This window comes from Pyrus communis, chromosome 14, assembly GCF_963583255.1.
Source record: "Pyrus communis chromosome 14, drPyrComm1.1, whole genome shotgun sequence".
Lineage (NCBI taxonomy): Eukaryota > Viridiplantae > Streptophyta > Magnoliopsida > Rosales > Rosaceae > Pyrus > Pyrus communis.
Window position 1 is genome coordinate 9,565,033 of NC_084816.1, and position 21,922 is coordinate 9,586,954.

The 21,922-nt window shown below is 33.4% G+C and overlaps 1 protein-coding gene across 1 annotated transcript; it reads left to right on the plus strand.

Annotated features, from left to right (window-relative positions):
- Positions 1-9,464: 9,464 nt before the first annotated feature.
- Positions 9,465-16,056, plus strand: LOC137716087 (uncharacterized). The gene is made up of 9 exons (XM_068455480.1): positions 9,465-9,946; positions 10,106-10,292; positions 10,401-10,537; positions 10,622-10,734; positions 11,194-11,437; positions 14,390-14,542; positions 14,659-14,738; positions 14,860-14,909; positions 15,375-16,056. Exons 1-9 carry the CDS (start codon positions 9,530-9,532, stop codon positions 15,509-15,511), a joined length of 1,518 nt encoding a protein of 505 aa, XP_068311581.1. The 5' UTR covers positions 9,465-9,529; the 3' UTR covers positions 15,512-16,056.
- The last annotated feature ends 5,866 nt before the right edge of the window (positions 16,057-21,922 follow it).

The following is a 21,922-nucleotide window of genomic DNA, read 5'->3' on the forward strand; positions in this document are numbered from 1 at the left end:
AAAATATAAAATTAGAAAATAATAAGCATAATCATTTGTTAAACCAGTTGTTAGAGTATTTTCAGAAAAATTCCATAAAAACAATTAGACAAAATTTAGACTATATTACATCTTAGTTAGAAGATAATAATAAAAATATTCAAAAGTTTCCTAGCAAAAGAGAGATAAAAGAGCTTGTTGACCTCATAGATAGTAAGCCGAAGCAAGTAGAACTTAGATCATTAGAAATAGTTGAGCAGTTAAAATTAGAAGTTCAAAAAATTTAATTAGTGCAAAAAGAGTTGAGTGAACAAGTAGATAAGTTACATAATAAAATAGATAAATTATTAGTTTAATGACTGATTCTAGAACTAGCAGAAAATATATCTAAGCTTTGAAAGAAATTAGTAAACTAGACAAAGAACCAGTAGGTTTAACAGATTTTTCAACACAAGTATCCAGTAGTAATATTCCCATTAGACAAAATAATTTAATTATTCAATTAGTTTTAAGTTTGGCTGAAAAATTAGATCAAGTTGAAGAACAAATAGCAGAAATAAATCAAGTTTTACATAACGCATCTCCATCACTTCCACCATCTTTGTTAGATAAATTAGAAGATTTAACTTTAAGTGCAAATAATAATAGAAGACCTAAGCTAAATCCTTTTGATAACAGAAAATGGAACTCTTTAGGAAAAAAGAAAGAAGTAGTTAGAGCCGAAGATATTTATCCATATGAAGAAGAAACACAAGAATTTATTAGAAGAGGTTTTGAGAGAATACAGAAAAATAAATATAATTTGTATCAATTAGGTTTATTTGAAAATAGAAGCAGAATTGTAAGTAGCATCAGTCAACATGAAATTAGTTGTATTGATAAAGAAGTTACACTTAATTTAATTAGTAAGGAAGCAGTTACTCATTTGAGAAAATCACAATTTAGTCAAATTCACATAGGGACAATATTAATTAGAATAGCAGGATTGACCAGAGCACAAGTAAGTACAAAAGCTTAAGTATACATATATGACGATAGATGGGATAATCAGCAACAAGCAGCAAGAGCAACAGCTGAAGTAGACTTAAGTTCAAACTTCGCAATCATAGGTTGTATTCCAAATTATGTTATGACAATTAATGAATTTAGTAAATATATTAAAGTAAGCATAAGAACGAAAAATTATAATATGAAAGGTGAATATAAAAATTTGTGTATTAGCTTAATGTATATTGGTAAAGTGTCTGATAGATATAATCATAAGTTTAATTTAGAATTTCAAAATTTAGTTCAAACATTTGATAGTAAACATGTAAATATGATAGAAGCAAAACCCATAGATAATAGCTTTTTAGAAGGAACTCAGTGGGCATTACCTAATTTACAAGTAGCAAAAAATAGACAACCAGATAAAGTACAAATATATGAAACTAGTACAGGTCAAGCAACAATTAGGTTTAGTAATTACAAGCAACTAGAAAAAATAGAAGAGGATGAAAGCGAGATCGAAAATGAGAGTATTCATATGGCTTTTGATAATTTAGATATTAATTTAGTTGACAAAAATTTTGATCAAATTGTAGATAAGCTCGTAGAAGATATTGATCATTTAGATGAAGAACAATACTTAGAAAAATATAAAACATATGATTTAAGACTACATAGAATTTCGGATGAAGAAATGAAAAGTTTAATTTTAGAAATAAGAGTTGAACATATTTTAGGACCAAAAGAATATAATAATTTATTAGAATTGAGAGCAAAATGCAAAGTAGAATGTAATCCAGCAGAAGAAAGTGGTACATCAGGAGTAGAAAATCCAAATGCAGGACACGCAAGAAGAACTGATCGACAATTTTTGAGACCTTCAAATGAACACTATAATGAAAGAGCACGAGTAGACTACATAGAAGAAAACATGATAAAACCTAGAAAAAATAGGATTCCATATTTGAGAGGTTTAGAACAAATTATTATAGCAGGTAATATATTAAACTTAGATAGTGTAGATCCACAAGATTGGGAAAGAACGATTGAGAGATGGGAAAAAAGGTTACGTACATACAACATTAATGTTAGATTTTAGTAATTCGCAAAATATGTTAGATTATTTTGAGCATACTTTAGATGGTTTAGTTTTTGATTATTTCCAATCATGGAAAGTTCAAAATCCAGAATATCATCAGGTAGCTAAAACACATTCTAATATTGATGGTTTTGTTACTTTAATTAAACAAGAATTCTTAGATCATATTAGGTTAGATGGCAGAAGCAAACAAGAATAGAAAAGTGCAATTAGAAATTTAGAACAATTACAAATTTATGATTTATAGTATATAACTGAATATACCACAAATTTCTTTAAATATTTAGGAAGAACATGTAGAATTAGTGATATTAATTTATTAGATACTTATATGATAAAAATAAAAGGATCAATAGGTGAAAAGATTTGGAATGAATGACAAAAGCACCCAAAGAAAAATGATATTGCAATAGGACCTAGAATTCAACATATATATGATATACTTAGACAATAGTGTAGTAAAATAAAAGCTAAGAGACAAATTAGGAAACAATTTTACATGAGTTATAAAAATATAGATTTACCACAATATAATGGTTGTCATAAGAAGAATAAGCATAAGAAAACATACAAAAAGAAATATAGGTCATACAAACCATACAAACAACATAAGAATTTCAGCATAAGACCTTCAAAAACATATAGGAAGAGAAAATATATTCCAAAACAATTTAGAAAGAGAAGTGGTAGACCTTGGATTAGAAAATATAAAGCGCCAAAAGATAAGAGTAGTTGTAAATGTTATTCATGTGGAGAAGCTGGGCACATTAAACCTAAATGTCCAAAATTAAGTAAACAACCGAGAGAAAAAGTAAATTTAATGAAGTTGTTTAAGTTAGAAGAAGATGAAGACATACAATCAATATATAGTTTAGATGATTTGAGTGATAATGAGAGTATTTATAGTATAGAAAGTATAAATATGATAGATTCAGACTCGGAAGATTCAAGTAGCACAAATAGTGATTTAGAAGAGTATATGTGTGTATTTATAAAAGAACAATATGAAGAAGAATATAAATACATTAATTTAAGTTGACCAGAAAAATGTCATAAGTGTAGTAAATTAGTTGCAAATAAATACTATAATACATATTCAATATTATATAAAAAGTGTTATAGTAATAAGTTATTAGAAGTTAATTCAGCAGAATCACAAGAAAATACTGAAATATTAGGAAATACTGTTTATAGTATAGAAAAGTAAAAAAATAGTTCCTTAATTACCATAAATTGTGAAATAGAATTAGCAAAAGAACATAAGATACAAATAACAGCTATGATAGATACAGGGAGTACAAAGAGTGTCATAAGAGAAGAATTAGTACCAGAAAAATATAGGCAAAAATTAGCAAAACCAGTGAGAATAACACAATTTGATGAGAGACTAGTTTACTTAACACATTGTATTGATAATGAGTCTATTAAAGTAGAAAAACAACAATTTAATTTACCATTAACATTTGTTTCACCAGTAGGATCATACCCATTCATTTTATATTTGAATTTTTTGAAAAGTTTACAAGGTTTTTTATTTATGAATCCTAGCATAACATTTTTCAAAAGAGGTATTACAATAATTGACCAAAGTAATATTGTAGAAGCTTATAAAAGCATAAGTATAGAAGAACCTAATCGTCAAGATGATTATTATTTAGAAAACTCAAAAGAAGATGATGAGCTTAATAATATTGAAGAGTTTGATGAAGAAATATTTGAACATGAATATCCGATTTTAGGAGAAAACCGTATAAAAATATTACAGTTAGATAGACCAAAGAGTTTAGAAGAATATTACAATTAGCAGAACAAACTAGAATTATAGGAGAAGACCCTCAGTTGCATTGGAATAAAAATAAAATATTAGCAAAATTAGATATAATTAATCCAGATTTAACCATTAAGACAGCTGATATGCCTTGTAGTTTATTAGATAAACAAGAGTTTGAGCAGCAAATAAAAGAGTTGTTAAATTTAAAAGTAATTAGACATTCCAAGTCTAGACATATATCAACATCATTTATTGTTAGGAAACATTCAGAATTAAAGAGAGGTAAGACTATAATAGTTTTTAATTATAAGAGATTAAATGATAATACACGTGAAGATAGTTATAAGTTACCAAATAAGGATGAACTTATAAATAAAATTAATGAGAGCAAATATTTTAGCAAATTTAATTGTAAATCAGGATTTTGGCAAATACGATTAGCAGAAGAATCAATTGAGTGGACAATTTTTACTTGTCCAGAAGAACATTTTGAGTGGCTTGTTATGCCATTTGGACTTAAAAATGCTCCATCAATCTTTCAAAGAAAGATGGACCAGATTTTCAAGAAATATGATAAATTTTGTAGTGTTTATGTAGATGATATTTTAGTACATATTAAAAATAGAAATGAACATAGGAAGCACTTAGAGATAGTTTTACAAGAATTTATCGAAAATGGAATTGTAATTAGTAAAAATAAAATAGCATTAGAAAAACAAGATATAGGGTTTTTAGGAATGTATATCAAGTCAGGTACAATACAATTACAAGATCATATAGCCAAAAAGGTCTTAGAATTTCCATATAAGTTAAAGATAAAAAACAGTTATAAGCATTTTTGGGATTGTTAAATTATGAAAGAAATTTTATCCCTGATTTAAGAAGAAAAATAGCAATATTACACAGTAAAGCTAGCAAAACTGGACAAAAGTATTTTAATAGAGAAGATATTAAATTAGTTCAAAATATAAAGGAAGAAATTACTAAACTTAAGCCATTAACATCACCATTAGAGGATAGTTACAAAATAGTTGAAACAGATGCTTCATCATTAGGATGGGCATATATATTATACCAGAAAAAGTATAAGGATTCACCAAAGTCTGACGAACAAGTTTGTAGATATTCATCAGGAAAATTTAGTGATGTACAGTCAAAATTACCATCAACAGACTTAGAAATTTTAGGAATAATTAACTCACTTGAAACATTCTCTTTATTTTTACATAATGAAGTATTTACGATTAGAACAGATTGTCAAAATATAGTTTTTCATTATAACAAGATACATGCTAACAAATAAGCAGCCCGAAGATGGGTTAATTTTGTTGATTCAATTACAGAAAATGGTTTTAACCCAATTTTTGAACATATAAAAGGTAATGACAATACATTAGCTGATATCTTATCAAGATTAATTTGTTGAAACAAGAATGGAATATCGTGGACCATCATCTTCAAATGGCACAAGACCACAAGGCAGAAAATCATCTTTCAATAGCATAATGACGCACCATGGACCTCCACCATTCAGTGGATTTCAAAATAGCATAAGCAGACCAACATCACCACTAGTACCCACTTTCAATTTTAATGGCAATATTGTTGAAGGAATCAGAAATCTAACTCTGAGGTACAGGACAAGGGCACCAAAACTCTCTGATAAGTAACAGGTTCTCTTAGATAATTTTTGGAACATCCAAATCAAACAGCCAAGCATGAGGTTAGGTCATGAAAAACTAATTAGAGCCTTAGAACATGAGTTTGATAGTTTTAATTTCAATTTCCATCAAAGCCAACATCATATTCATTCTCTTGAGCACAATCTTCAAGTCATTTCTAGAGATCATGAGTCATTACTTAGTAAGTTTACCAAAATAAACCAAGAACTCCAATCTCTTAGAATGCAGCAAAAGGCAAGTGATACTCTGAAAAGAGAATTGAAAATAGGTTTGGAAACAACCGATCAACATAAGAATAAAGAAAAAGAGGTTATTGAACCCATAAGATAAGAGGCTAATGAGCCCATAGAAGAGATTAAGATTGAACTCTTAGAAGAAGAAATTGAAATGGAACAACATCAAAATTATGAGCAGCATCAGCATCTGAGTGATAAAGAAAAACAAAAAAAATATGAAAGTTTTCTTAGGAATTTACCTTTAGACTTAATATTAGAAGAAATTTCAAAAGCAAAATTAAGAATAATGCCACCAGACATGCAAAATGAAATCCTGATCAGAGCATCACAGTCCATGAAAGAATTACAATTACAATTACAATGTACTTTGTACCAATCAATATTTGAATCAAAACCAGGATGAATATTATTACAAAGATGTATCTACCATGTTTTTGTGATAGTACAGAGAATTGTATTTGTAAACCAGAAGTTAGCATAACTGTGGCCAGGATTAACATGAGAGATTTTAGACCATGACATTTTAGTTATGAGCATCAGAAAAGGCATAATGTGGTAGAAGTTACCCCAGCCTTACTATTAGAGTTTGACTATCTTGATAAAATATTTATTAACCATATTTCTCAACTGGAATCATTTCCTGAAAAACTTATGAAAGTAATAGAAGATTATTTGGAAAGGTGGAAAGAAATTTGCATAAGTTTTATTAGTAGTCCTTCAGATTGGTATGTACATACGCATAAGGATAAAGCTAGGCATATAGCCATGATTAATGAAGAGTTTTTTAGACCATATCCTATCACTCCACATAGGTGGACTCCTTCATACAACAATATTATAAAATTTCGAGGAATCCAAATGTTTGCCTTAGATTAGTTTGAAAATTTTAGGTATGATATGATATTAGTAGCAGAAGAAGAAGAAATGCATATTTACAGTAAGTCAAAAGCCCGTCATCAGCCATACTGGAAGCCTCAAAATTACAAAAGAGAAATAGAAGATATGTATTACAAGGTGAAAGAAGATAGAGAAAGAGATGCAGAGCTAGTAGAAGACGATGAACAATACTGGAACAATTTGACAGAAGAAGAGCTGCATAACATTGACAACATGATGGAAGCATGAAAAGCTGACAGCAAATTAGCATAAGTTGAATAGCATCATGTAAAATAATGTATTTCTAGACAGAAATGTCAACATTATTATGGACCACTTTCAATGGCATAACAATAAATAAATAAAAGGACTTGACCCATTATGGGATTTTCATACGCAAAATGTCCTTTTGATTAAGAATAAATAGTACCAAGCTCTTCTCGTTAAAACTCCCTTTATTAAGTTGATAGATAAGTGAGTGGATTATGTCTAGTTTTTGTAATTAAGTTCTTTTACCTTTATGCAATTATCCCAGCCATTAAAGTCAATACAATGCCAAAGTCTCCTTTCTTTGAGATGTCATTGTACATTTATATATTATATATTTTTGTGTGTGTGCGTATTAGGATAATGCTATGTAAACCAAATTCATATTTTTAAATATCTAAATTATCCTTAATATCATTGACTTCGGGTCTATTACTTCTTATCTACATTTATTTTACATTATTTCATTAAGTTAAATGTTTTCAAATAGCTTATTTGGATTTAGAAAAGAAAAATTTTAATGTCGTGATTCTATGCATATTAGTAACAAAAATTACGTGATATCGGAGTTTTGTTTTCAAATATTATAAATGTAATATAGTTGTTTCACATTTGTGTAAAATTGAGCATTTTTTGTCTTCTTTCCAAATGATGCTAACATGTAAATTAGTATATCTTACAAAAATAAAATTGTTAGCTTTGTGCATACGATTCTCAATAAGGATTTTTGTAGCTTCAGGTGAGGAGGGTATTATTCAAAATTGCCAATATTTTAAATATAAATAGACGTAAATTCTTTTGCACAACATACATATAATAACAATATAAGTTAGCATTTTTTGGTTCATTTCAAATGATCTTGACATGTAAATTAGTATATTCTACAAATATAAAAATGTTAGCTTGTGTGTACGACTCTTTTTTTTCAACAAAGATTTTCGTAGCTTCAGGTGAGGAGGGTTTTATTCAAAATTACCAATATTTTATGTGACATCCCACATCGCCCAGGGGAGTGATCCTTATATGTATATTCCCATCTCTACCTTGCACGAGGCCTTTTGGGAGCTCACTGGCTTCGGGTTCCGTAGGAACTCCGAAGTTAAGCTAGAAGGGGGCTAGAGCAATCCCATGATAGGTGACCCACTGGGAAGTTCTCGTGTGAATTCCCAGAAACAAAACCATGAGGGTGTGTTGGGGGCCCAAAACGGACAATATCGTGCTACGGTTGAGTCGGGCCCGGGATGTGACATTTTACATATAAATAAGTAAATTATTTGGCACATACATATAATAATAATAATAATATAAGTTCCTAATAAATTATGTAATAAATCATGCAAAATAATCCCTAAAAAATAAATAAATATTATTTGATTTAATATTATAATAATATAAGTTCCTAATAAATTATGTAATAAAACATGCAAATAATACCTACAAAATAAATATATTATTTGATTTAAAACTAATTAATATACCTGTATTTTGCACAAATATATATAGGTAAATTATTTGCACAGAATATGTATAATAATATCAAAATGTGCCTACCATAGGTAATAATACATGCAAAATAATTTACCAAAATAAAGGAATGTTGATTGATTGGACACATTGAATAATAATAACAAAATGTGCCTAGTATATGTAATAATATATGCCAAATAATTTACCTACAAAATAGAGGAATGCTTTAAGCCAAGTGTTGCATTGGGTTATATCAAAAGAACTGTATTTTATTTTTGGAAATGTTTGGATTGCAATGACATTTTCATGGCAGAATAGAACTTTCTTTTAATTGACAAAGTACATGATATTTATAAAGATACTTGTAGGATGAGCTATTAACTCATCTAAGGCAACAACTTAATATTAAACTAACTATAAATGTATGTATTTCATATTCGCATTCGTGTGAGTCAAACATGAAAACTTCTCCAACCAAGACTGAGCTCGCTATCAATTCTTTTGTGCTTTTATGAAGTCTATGAAGTCAATAGATAAGACCATCTCCAATGGTTAGGCTAAAAGCCAAATTTTTTAGCCCGGAAAATTTAGCTTTTAGCCTAGAAACAACTTTTTTGCTCCAACCGTTATAGCCTAAAATTTTAGCCCGGGATTATTAAAGAATGAATTTAGGCTATTTTTTTTGTTAAATTAAATTAAAAAAAAAAATAAATATGTAGACTATCGTAAATTAATTTTATGAACATTTTAATCTAAAAAAATTTAAATTCCGATAAATATTGAGTGAAGTCCACTTCGATTTCTGGGCTAAATTTTGGGGGGAATTTGGCATTGGTTTATCATTTAGCATTTAGCCCAAAATTTCCTCTTGGGTTGGAGTGGGTTTGGGGGGAAATTTTGGGAGGTAATTTGACTTTTAGCCCACCATTGGAGTTGGTCTCTCTAGAAAGGAGATAATATCAAACTTTTTTAATATTAAGTTCTTTTACCAACCGACCACTAAAGTCAATAGTCCAAGTCTCTGGTTGATTATTGTACATATATATATATATATATATATATATATTATTTGTGTATATGTATTATACATGCATGGCTGTGCTTAGTACCAGATTCCAAAACACACAACTGAAACCCTAAAATTATTCTCTTCTACAACCTTGCCATGAACCCATTTATATCTTTACTTCTATTCCTTCTACCAATCATCTCTCTATTTATCACAACCTCGGTTTCTGGTTCACCCATGAAAATCCCAAGGCTGAGTCCTACCGGAGGAACATTTGTACATGGAAATTATTTTGCAAATGACCAACCAAAAGCTTTGTCTGCACTTGATCAAAACGAATTTGAAACATTTTACTACACCCAAACACTTGACCATTTCAACTTCAGGCCCGATAGCTTCACTACTTTTCAACAAAGATATTTGATCAACTCCAAGTACTGGGGTGGCTCCAATGTTAGTGCACCAATATTGGCTTACTTGGGCGCAGAAGAATCAATTGACAACGATCTTGCTATTGTCGGCTTTCTCAGTGAAAACGCCTATCAGTTCCAAGCTCTCCAGATATTCATTGAGGTATGCACAAAAGAATTTCCGGCTGCAACATAGAAATAAGGGAAGTAGTTTTCTTGCCGGACATTAATTTACATGTTATAAGATTATTATTAATTTGGACTGTTGATCAAGTGAGTTCTATTGCATTACTTAGTCTGAGACTTTTATTTTTCTCACCAGCACCGGTACTATGGGAAATCAATCCCGTTCGGATCAAGGGAAGAAGCATTTAAAAATGCAAGCACTATTGGATACTTCAATTCAGCCCAGGCAATAGCAGATTATGCAGAGATCCTCATACATGTAAAGAAGCAACTTCACGCTGAAGATTCTCCGGTGATTGTTATCGGTGGATCATACGGTGGAAGTGAGTGACTGCAGATTCACCTTCACGAATATTGTTTTAGTAATTAAGATAAGTAACTTTTTGGCCATGTTTTTTATTCTCCCTTTTGATTTTCCATTTTTGATTCAGTGCTTGCTTCATGGTTTCGGCTCAAATATCCCCAAGTCGCAGTGGGAGCTCTAGCCTCGTCAGCTCCAATTCTTTACTTTGATAACATTATCCCACCAGAAAAGGGATATTATTCCATTGTGACCAAGGATTTTCAAGTAAAGTCTTTTTCTTTGATGACGTTTTAACATCAATGTATGTCATCAATTGGAGTTATATAACTTTTTGGAATGCATGTGCAGGAAGCGAGTGAGACTTGCTACCAAACAATAAAGAAATCATGGTCTGAAATTGATGAAATTGCCTCTAAGGATGGAGGCCTCTCAATTCTTAGCAAGAAGTTCCACACTTGTAGGTTAGTGTAGCAAACCTTGACATTGTATGTTGGGATTTACATAATTTCTAGACTAGTTAGCTAGCTTGATATTTCTTTGTATCAACAAGAATTATTTGCACTTTTTTTCATCTACATAAGTCTGAGGAAATTGTATCGTTATTGAGAAATTGGCTGAAACAATATAAAATACAAATCTCAGTTGCAGAATTGGTTGCTTTTTGAGATTTGTTGATATGTCATTATCTGATGATCATTTCAACATTTGAGATTTATAAACGGAATTGTTACTGTCACTCTAAAATTCTTATTTTACACTCTAAACTTATTATATTTAGAAAGAAAAATACATTTGTGAGGATTAAAAAAATGAGATTTTTAGAGTGTACAATAGCAGTTTCGTTTATAAAAAGCCTTATATATAGTCAATTTCCCAAGATTAACGATCTCTTATTAATTCATTGTTTTATTGTTTTTTAGTTTGCTGAACAATTCTTCTCAGCTGAAGGACTACTTGCAATCAGTGTATGCTCGGGCAGCTCAATACGATAGTCCACCAAGTTATCCAGTTACTGTTGTCTGTGGAGGAATTGATGGAGCTTCTTCTGGAAATGATACTCTAAGCAAAATATTTGCAGGCCTTGTTGCATACATAGGAAACCGGTCGTGCTATGTTAATCAACCCAGAAACCTATCTGAAACAGATATAGGGTGGGGATGGCAGGTAATTAGTTACATTAATTTAGTTATCTTGTCACCATCTCATAATTGATTAATTATGACAAACTTAAAAAGTAATACCAATGCTTGCATGCATTACAAGACCAATTTTATAGCTTCAATTTTTTGTTCGATTTTGCATTTATTTTACAATTTACTATTATTAGGGGGAGGGGGAGAGTTATAGACTACTACAATAATTTATGGGATGGAAGAGTTTCGAACCTAATATGCATAGGCAGAAATCCATCATCCTATATACTAGGGTATTAGTATTAAGGATAAACATTTAACCATCGACTAGATTTTCTTTAATTAAGGTGGAGAGCATTTGAATCTAAAACCTCTTGGAAGGATCCTTTTAGCATTGCGAAGTCTAATACCACTACAGTACTAAGTTTCAAAAATAGTTTCGTATATTGACCCTTGACTTAATTAAGTTTATGATTCTTTTTAAAATTAAAAAAAAAAGTCTCAAGTTTGAATATTCAAATTTAATTTAGGCGTAGACTTTGAATCCTTCATCCTCGTGTCACACATACCCTACTCCGCGCATGCGCAACTCTGTGCAAAGCCCACCTAAACACATGTACATGTTTTAATTTGGAGGATAATATTATCATAGGGAAAGAGTAGTCAAATATTTACGCTGATTTGTTCAAAAGAGTAGTCCACCACCACTTGATAAAAATCAGATGGCTTTCAAGTGGTCACATACATTGACATGCGCATGCTAGCTAGGTTGCTTACCAAATAATTTGCCAAGGTTGAGTAATCATCATTCAAAGGGTTGACTTGATGAAAGACAAATTCATGTGGATCATACTGCCTTTTCTTTTGTGTGTTGCATTTGCGTATCACATAATTCCAATTTTCATAAAGTCACATTTATGTTCACACCATGTATAACTAATCTATCGTACTTCGAGTTTGTTTGTGATTGCATCTGTAAGAACATGTAGATACTTATATTAGAAATTCATGTGCATTTTAAAAAACACTTGAAAGTGCTTCTTGAAAAAACAAACACTTAATAAGTGCTTTAAGAAAATATGAACTTGGAAGTAGGGGTGGGCACGGGCCGGGCCGGACCCAAAATTGAAGGAACCGGACCGGACCTGTTTGTAAATAAAACGGGGCAGGGTGGGGTGGGTTTTGGGTTTTTAAAATGGGGTCCGAACCTAACTCGACCCTTTTGAAACGGGCCGGTCCTACGGGTCCCCACAGGTCCAAGTGTGGGTGCCTCAGCTTCCTAGCAAGTCCACGTCTCCTCCATCCTCAGGTACCTCCTCGAGTCCTTCATCCGCTTCACCATCACGATAAACCCGAACTCCATCACCGCCTTGTATGTACTTCCCATTGTGGATCCATACATATAAAATCATGGCACCCTTTATCCGAAATCAACAAAATCAATCACTTTGTCTCTAGTTCCTTTTCAAAATCAACAAAAGGGATATGAGTTTGTACCCATTGCAAGATCCCTACACAGATAACAACATGCAAGAGACATTGTCCTTCAATTGTTCCTTAATCTAAACATTAGAAACAAAATCAAAGAAGGATGAGACTAAAGTCTAAACTCCACAACAAATTCAGAAAAAAGAAGAAGAAAAAAAACCCCATCTCATATTTCCCACAATACAGTACCTACAGATTAATGAAAACCCAGATGGGCTAGATGCCCAATCTTGCAGAAAATTAAGATATGAGAGGAGACATTGGAAGACTAAGAACAGAGAGCATGGTGGTCGACTTCGACTCGCATGGCATTGACGATGGTGGTGTTTGACCATCTCGAGGTGCTGATGATGGGGGCCTTCGTTGAGGAGGAGAATCAAGAGATAGGTGGTGCGACGGTAGTGGCGGTTCTGAGTTTGATGTCATCGAGGTCGAGGAGGAGAAGATGAGTGATAGAGAGTCTGTGGGTGGGAGGAGACGAGAAAGAGTCTGAGTTACAGACTGGGATATGGGATCTTAGATGATGGACTAAGAAACGGGCTAGTCCGGGGGCCCGTTCTTCTCAATATTTGGACTCGGGCCCGAACCTTAATTGCCATTGCCCCGCCCTGCCTCGTCCTGTTTACTCTCCAAAAAATTGGAACCATCCCGTACCCGTTCCGAACCTAGATTACCCGCTCCAACCCGCAGTTCCACTATCCGTTTGCCCACCCCTACTTGGAAGTGTTTCCCGAAAAAGAGCTACAAAGTGTTTCTTTACCTTTGATAATATAATCCAATATAAAGAACTTGATAATTTTACAATAAGTAGAAATTCAATAAATCATGGAAGAAATGTATGTGCCGTACTATGTTATGTATAGGAAAGATCGGAGATGTCCAGTTTCCTCCTAAAGTTATTCAAGAAAACTTGATTAAACGGTTGAATACAAATAACTTAATTATTGTTATTCTAATATTGTCATACATATGCTATAGAATCCCATTCATACACTGACTGTGTCTTTCTTGTTTAGTGTTTACTTAGTACTTGAGCCAAATATTTGTATAATTGAAAGTTGTTAACAACCCAATGCAGAGAAAGAAAGAGAAATTGACTGCAAATTAAATCTGATTTTATTCTAGCTAGCGACGGAAAAGAAATAAGACGACCGCGTATATTAAAAAAAATAAAATTTGCATAAATGAATATGGATTCTCAGGGGGCAAAGCTAATGTTAATAACAATCTTAATATTTCTGAGAACTTAGATTCGAATTAGGTAGATTGTATTAAAAAAAAAAACCGTCATAATACAAACATCAATGTCAAAACCAATATCAATACCAATGTCAATGCCAATATCAACAATTATTAATATATCTTTTGGTGGGAAAGTTTACTCTCTCGCACACAGACAGATGGGTTTATAGGGCTACAAAAATTGGACAATGAAATGGGGCCTTCTAGCTTTAAGGTTCTAGATGTGACTCATGACTTTCTGCATTGTACTTAGACGTGTAGTGACATGGTGATACCCATAAGCATCAGCAACGACACCATGTTTCAACCTGACCCGTTCGATCTGGAAGCCTACATCAAATCCTGCAAGGCAAAGTATGGAGTCCCTCCTCGTCCACGTTGGGTCACTACGTACTTCGGAGGCCATGTAAGCGTCCTCTTTATAATTATATTCAACATTTTAACATCAGTATTTTTCTTCATATATTTTAATTCACTTTAATATGTTGCTGCTGATGCTAACAAAAATTATACCAAACACAGGATATAAAACTAGCTCTCCACAGGTTTGCTAGTAACATCATTTTCTCCAATGGGCTAAGAGACCCATACAGTAGTGGCGGGTAAGCATGAAAATTACTATATACACACAAATAAATTAAAGGAATATTGCTTTGACAAACCAACATTCATGCATGATGTACCTGGCAAAGTTAACCGTTGTTTTTAACTCTCATTACACAGGGTGTTGGAGGACATATCACGCACTGTTGTTGCCGTCCAGGCAAAGAATGGTACATGTCAAATTCAATATTTTCAGAAGGGTCAAACCAAAAACCAAAAACCAAAAACAAAATGTTATATTTTGGGGTCTTTTGAAAACTTTTTCGGTAACTAATTTCAGTTTTTGACTTTCAGGAAAATAAAAAGTGATTTCAAATTCAATCTTTTTTTTTTATTTTTTTTTTGTGTATTTAGAAACAAAAACTACAAGATTGGTTTTCCAGTTTTCATCTTGTTTCTAAAAACTGAAAAATGTTTTTGTCAGTATTCATGGTCAAATAAAACTTAAAAACTGAAATAGTCATCAAACAGACTGTTCACATGTATTACATTTGAAAAAAAAATTGATAGGGCAATAATCCCACCTAAATATAATTCATTCACTTAAAATATTACAAGAAACGGAAATACCAAAAGGATAGAGACATACGGAAATTGTTTAAATTAATGTACAAAATTAAAATTTATTTTTACAGGATCTCATTGCTTGGATATACTTCGTGCAAACCACGCTACTGATCCAGGCTGGTTGGTGGAGCAGCGAAAAACTGAAGTGAAAATCATCAAAGGATGGTTGGCCGAGTACCATGCCGACCTTCAGGCATACAAATAATGAAAATTACCCCTTCAAACAATAAGACCACGGAAAACAAATTGATTAGGGCAAATCCCAGCTACAACTTTCTGTGTGTCCTGCAGGGAAAAATCCATTAATTGCCAAAGACAAGGGCCACCCATTGATTATTAGTTGCATGTAACATTTGAACCTATGTTTTCTTCTCCTTTGGATGTATCCCATATTCGTTAGAATTTGAAAAGGGAAACCATAGGGGTATTTACAAACTTTATAGCTACTATCAAACGTAATCCCTAATTTTTCGTTATTGTTTACACCATTAAAATATTGGACTTGCATCAATGGCATCCCCACTAGAACTTCAATGGCACATATTACCCTGTCACAGTAGCATTCCACATCAATAATACAATAATATGTGTTATTTCTTGTCCATGTGTTTTTGTATTATTAACATGAAACGCTACTGTGATAGTGTATTTGTGCTATATAAGTTGTCCTCCACTCCATATTCCTTTGTACTAGAGTTCTTGCCACTGCAGCTGAATTGGCTTGGGTTAGGCAGCTCTTTTGATCTCCATGTGCCTTTATATATAAATTCCTTCAATTAATGCTTTATTGTGATTGTATTTTTGCCATTGCATTATCTTCTAATTCAGTATTCCATTGAAGAATGAAACACATTGAGATATATTACCACTTTGTCAGAAAAGGGTTACAAGAGGGGATTTGAATGTGCAACATGTATCTTTTGCTGAACAATTTGTAGACATACCGGCAAAGGATCTTTCTGCACCGCTGTTTCATCAACGTTGTGCCAATCTTATGCTTGGCTCGTCCAAGCATGAGATTGAAGGGGATGTAAAGATATCAACCATTGTAACATTGCCAAGTTTCACAAATTGAAGAAGGAAGGTGTTAGAAGTCTGTTTAGGTTGTTAAGTTAGCTATTTTCTGTTCGAGTAGTCAGCTCAGTTTCTTCGTGAGTAAAAAATGAGAAGTCTCTAAACACTGTAAACTTGATCATTTGAGACTTAATGAAAGCAAGAAAGGATTTCTCCTTCTCTCTCTCTCTCTCTCTCTCTCTCTCTCTCTCTCAAAAATTCTCTCCGTGTTCTCTCTACTTTCTCTCTGTATCCTCCTTCCATTTTAAGGGGCAGTTGTAAATTTGCAGTTGAGTGATCTGTGTACAATGTTCATTTGGACTTTATTATGAAATCTCCAATTGACCAAAAAAAAAAAAACAAAAAAAGTAAAACCATTGCCGAAGAAAACACTGAAATTGAAGGAGAATGTTGGATTAAAATTTAGAAAGTGAAAATAAACCCATTAAACACATTTTGTAACTTTGAGTATGCATGGCTGGTTGTTGTTAATGAGACTAGAAAAGACCGCCTATCGTGAGCATGCCAATATTCAGTTTATACGTTATGTATGTTTGTAAACACACAACTGAAACTAAAGCCTGTTAATTTGCATTCTTCTACAAAACCTTTGTCATGAGCCCATTTCTATACACACTTCATTGCCTTTTACTGATCATTTCTCTATATGTCACCACCTCTTTTAATTCTTTTACACTGCTAAACATTCCAAGGCTGAGCTCCACCGCCAGCGGAGGCACATATTACACGGCCAAACTCAAGCTTTGTCTGATTTTGATGAAACTCATTTTCAAACATTTTATTACAACCAAACACTAGGGCTGGTTTGGTATTGTTGTGTTTTGAAAAAAAACTGCTTCTGTTGTGCTGTGAGAATAAGCTCATTTTTGTTGCTTCATGTTTTCGGCTTTTTTTCATCCAAAACTGTGAAAATAAACTGTTTTTAAATGTTTACCAAATACCTTTTTGAACTCAGCTTTTTTTTATACTCACTTTTTATAAAATCACCTCAATACCAAACCGGTTCTTAATCATTTCAACTATATATAGGTCTGAAAGCTATGCCACTTTTTAACAACGATATGTGATCAATTCCAAGCATTGGGGTGCACCAATATTTCCTTACCTCGGCGCAGAAGCATCATTAGAAATGCTCTACTTGCCATCGGCTTTCTCAGCGACAACGCCATTCGGTTCTCTCCAATTACACACTGAGGTATGCATGAAAAAGATATGGATCATGTTTGCACGCATACAAGTACTATTTTGAGACAACTATTTTTCTCATCATCCGCTTCGGTACTATGGGAAATCAATCCCATTTGGATCAAGGGAAGAAGCATTTAAAAATGCACGCGCTCTTCTTTACTTCACTTCAGCTCAAGCAATAGCAGATTATGGTGCGATTTTCACGCATGTAAAGCAGCAATTTCGTGCTGAAGATTCTGCGGTGATTGTTATCGGTGGATCGTACGGTGGAAGTGAGTGGCTTCAGTCTCCAGATCCTTCCTCACAACTCACAATGTGTTTCTTTTTAATTTTACATGTCTGATTTTCCCATTTTCTATGTTAATTTGCATGTATGCAGTGCTTGCCTCGTAGTTTCGGCTAGAGTATCCCTATGTGGCCATTGGAGTTGTGGTCTCATCAGTTCCTCTGAAAGGTCTACTACATTTTAATAAATATTTTTGAAAAATCAAACTTGTGACTAACTAAAGCTGTAAAATTAACTAAATAAAAATAAAGTCACGAAAATTTGAGATACAAAAATTGAACAGAGAAATCGAGGATGGGATTTCACAACAACGGTGGTGGTGGGGGTGGAGGATATGGTTGTAGTAAGGTGGCGGTGGCAATATGGTGTTAGAAGTAGTTATAATGATAGTTATTGCATTATGGTGGGTGGTGGAGTATATTATCAGAGAATTGAAAAAAATGATTGGGGAAGTGTTATTGGCACTCCAAAAATCTCATTCTACACTCCTCATAAGTGTATTTTTCTTTCCAAATATAGAAAGTCTGGAGTGTAGAATGAGATTTTTGAAGTGCCAATAACAATTTCCAATTGAAATCCATCAAAATCTTAGGGGGAGATGTCGGATACGCTATAACAAAAGACTCATTATAAAAGCAATCAAAGTCCTTCAAAGTTCTTCAATGTTCATGACTTTTGTAAAAATATCGATGTACTAAAAAAAAAAATCCTTCAAAGTTCATGACTTTTTAAATTCTTTAAAATTAATGAAGTTTTGAATACACCTAGACTTTTGTAGACTCGCAAAAAGTCATAATTGAATACCAGAAGATTTTTATAGATATTTTAGATGTTATAAATATCAATACATTGTGACTTTTATTAACACATTGAAAGTCTATATTGAATAGGCTTGGATTTGAGAGTGAAGCAAAGTCTATCAAACTCCACATACAATACATCCTGCTAAGATTCTATGAAACTCCATTACACTCTATATGTTTACAATTTTCAAAACCCTTTAAAATTTCAATTGAATACATCTCACTAAATATTAAATTCCGAAAACGAAATAGTTTTTTAGGAAATACCCAGAAATATGACAGTTTCTTAATCTTGGGACAGAAATAGGACATTTTGAATATGCACACACCATGCACAATAATTGGACATAAATAGGATTTTTCCTACACCCTGAAATGACCAAATTGTCCTATCTCATAAATAGGTTATCCAGAAATTACAGCTCTCATTTCTCATTTTGTAGAGAGAGAAACAAAGAGGAGAGAGAGAAAATCTCTCTCCCCCAACTCTAGTTCGAAGAACCCTAACCCACCCATCTTCTTCATCTAGGAGCTCTCTCTAACCCACCCATCTTTTTCATCCAAGCTATCTCTCTTTCTCTCTGTCTCCTCCCTCTACATTTCAAATATGTACAAGAGCTCTCTCTCTCTAACCCACTAATCTTCTTTGATTTTTACCTTTTCACTCGTAGGTTTTGTGAACTGGGTTTGCTTAATTTGGCTTGTGATTGATAGATTTTTGGAGTTGAAGTGATTGGTTTGGTGTTTCTCGGAGGAGACCCAAATCCTTCATTTTTTATTTTTATTTTTTATCATTTTTCTGATTTATATGTGGGTTTTGATTTTTTCTATCTTCTCCCTCCCTATGCTCCCTCTCGATCCAAATTTACAAGCACTAAAATAGGGTTTGGCTTTTGCTGTAATTAAATGAAAAAACGTATTAAAGGTCAGTTACCTTTTGGAGAATAGATAAATTTGAGGGAAAATAGAGAAATCAAAGTGGAAAGAAGGAAGAGAGAAGGATATGGACGAAATTGTTTTGCGTACTCGTTCTCTCTCTTCGTATTAAGCTAGCTCATACACAACATGTACACAACATGCACACATATCTGAGTTCAACCCGAAAACCCATAGCTCACAGCTCTCTCTTCGAAATCAGAAAAAGGACGCAATTTGATAAATGATCCTAAACTTTATATGAAGAATTGAAGATTCATTATTTTGAATTTGGTATCAAATTTGATTGGGTTCAAATATTTCAAGGATTTGAAAAACTTGTAGTTTGAATGGGCATGAAAGAACCCAACTGAATCAAAGGAAATTGTTTCACGAACTCGTTCCCTTTTCTCGTATTTGCAGGGCCTGCCTTTGAATCAAAGGAAAAAGTAGTAAACTACATTAATGTGAAGAGTATCAAAGATGTAAATACACACCATCTACGTATAATACACTATATGCACACCACATGCACATAATATGTATAGTACATGCACATGATATGCACAAAACGAGAGAAACTTTAATGGCAACATATTACTATAATGGGTACAATTAAAACATACTTGTTATGTATATAAGGTTAAAATACAGTTTGAAAAGTCTTGTTACGTATATCAACCACCACTTAACCGTGCACGGAAAACATGATACTCGTTGTCGTTATTTCACGGACACGCATGACCCTTAACGTCCTCTAAGTTTTTTCTTAATTTTGTTTTTCATCGAGGCCAACTAAGTTGTGGTCATACTCGCTAAATTCCGGGGCACAACATATGTGCATCATAACAAGTGAACATTCTCGCTTCTCATATTAAGATGTAGTCATGCACACCACATGCACATTACGGAAAAAATTTCACAAATTTTTGCAATTGAACACTTGAACCATAAATTGTTCCATCCCAATCTTGTAGCACGTCAAAACTTGAAATTTATTCCACAGCCCATACTGTGGAGCCAAAAATAATCAAGAAAAATATGGAGGCGACATATGGATTTTTGGGCAAAAAAGACAAGATTACCCTCGAGACACATCGGAACTCCTACGCACGAGCAGCAGACAATCATCACTCAATCTAGGTCAAAAGTGATCAAAATAGGTATTTATTCAAAACCTTCCCACAAGGTAACCTCCAAATATTCATTCAAAATAGGATTAATTACCTAAATTAATTAATTGATTTTCTAATTAATTTTCTAATTGATTGCAAGATATTATGGTGACATAATATCTTGCAATTACACCCAAAAACCACCAAATGTGGCCGGTTCCCACCTCTCCAAAGGGGGTCGGCCACACCCCTATAAATACCACTTCATTTCTCCAAAAACCTAAGTTGAATCCTCTTGCAAAATTCTCTAAATTCTCTAAATACTTTTCCCTCAAAATTCTAACTTTGGCATCAGAGGTTCTTTGGCCAAAGCCCTCCCCCATTCATCGTGGGCGCATGAGGCTCTTGGCCTTGACCTAAGGTATTAATTGTTTTTGCAGGTGCATTTTCGTCCAAGAACAAGAAGGAATAAATTTGCATCCATAAATTGGTGCTTTCATTGAGAGTCTTGATCAAACGCTTGTAGAAGACTCTCGCATTCAAGGATTTTCGTTTTCTTGTTCACTTGTAGATTTTTCGTACGTTCTTATTCTTGGAATTTTTATTTTTAAAAATTCTTTGATAACATGTAAAAGAAATATACAATGGCAAGAGATTCAGAAACCTCGACGAACGAAAATTCCAACGTTCAAGGATTAGTACCACGACGATCTACGAGGCTCAACACAACGATGAGTGGAGTGGCATCACCCCCACAGGGCACCACTGTGGCAACCACCATGGTAGCCACCCTCAGCAAGGCCCACAACACCACAACCATGGCCCATGCCTTGCCATTTAAGCCCACACGGGCCCAAACCCAAGGCGAGACGACCCGAGCCACTTAAGCCTGACGCGAACCCAACGCGTTGCCAAGCCGAGCCCTAGCCTCGCACGCACGTATGCCACACGCCAAGCAGCGCACTTCCGTGGCCCAGCCTGGTCCTGCAACCCAGCCTATTCGCGTGGCCCAACCTACTCTCGCAGCCCAGCCTGTTCTAGTGGCCTTGCATGCAACCCAAATTGGTCCAAGATTAGTTCAACCATCTTGACTTCAAATTTATGGGCCTACGATTGAACCAGAGGCGTTTTCACCACATTTGTCCTCGGATTTGACATTTCCCAACTAAAATCTCACGCCCGGAGTTTACCACACTTCCACTGCTCAAGGAGACGTATTCCTTCAAAGCTCTTTC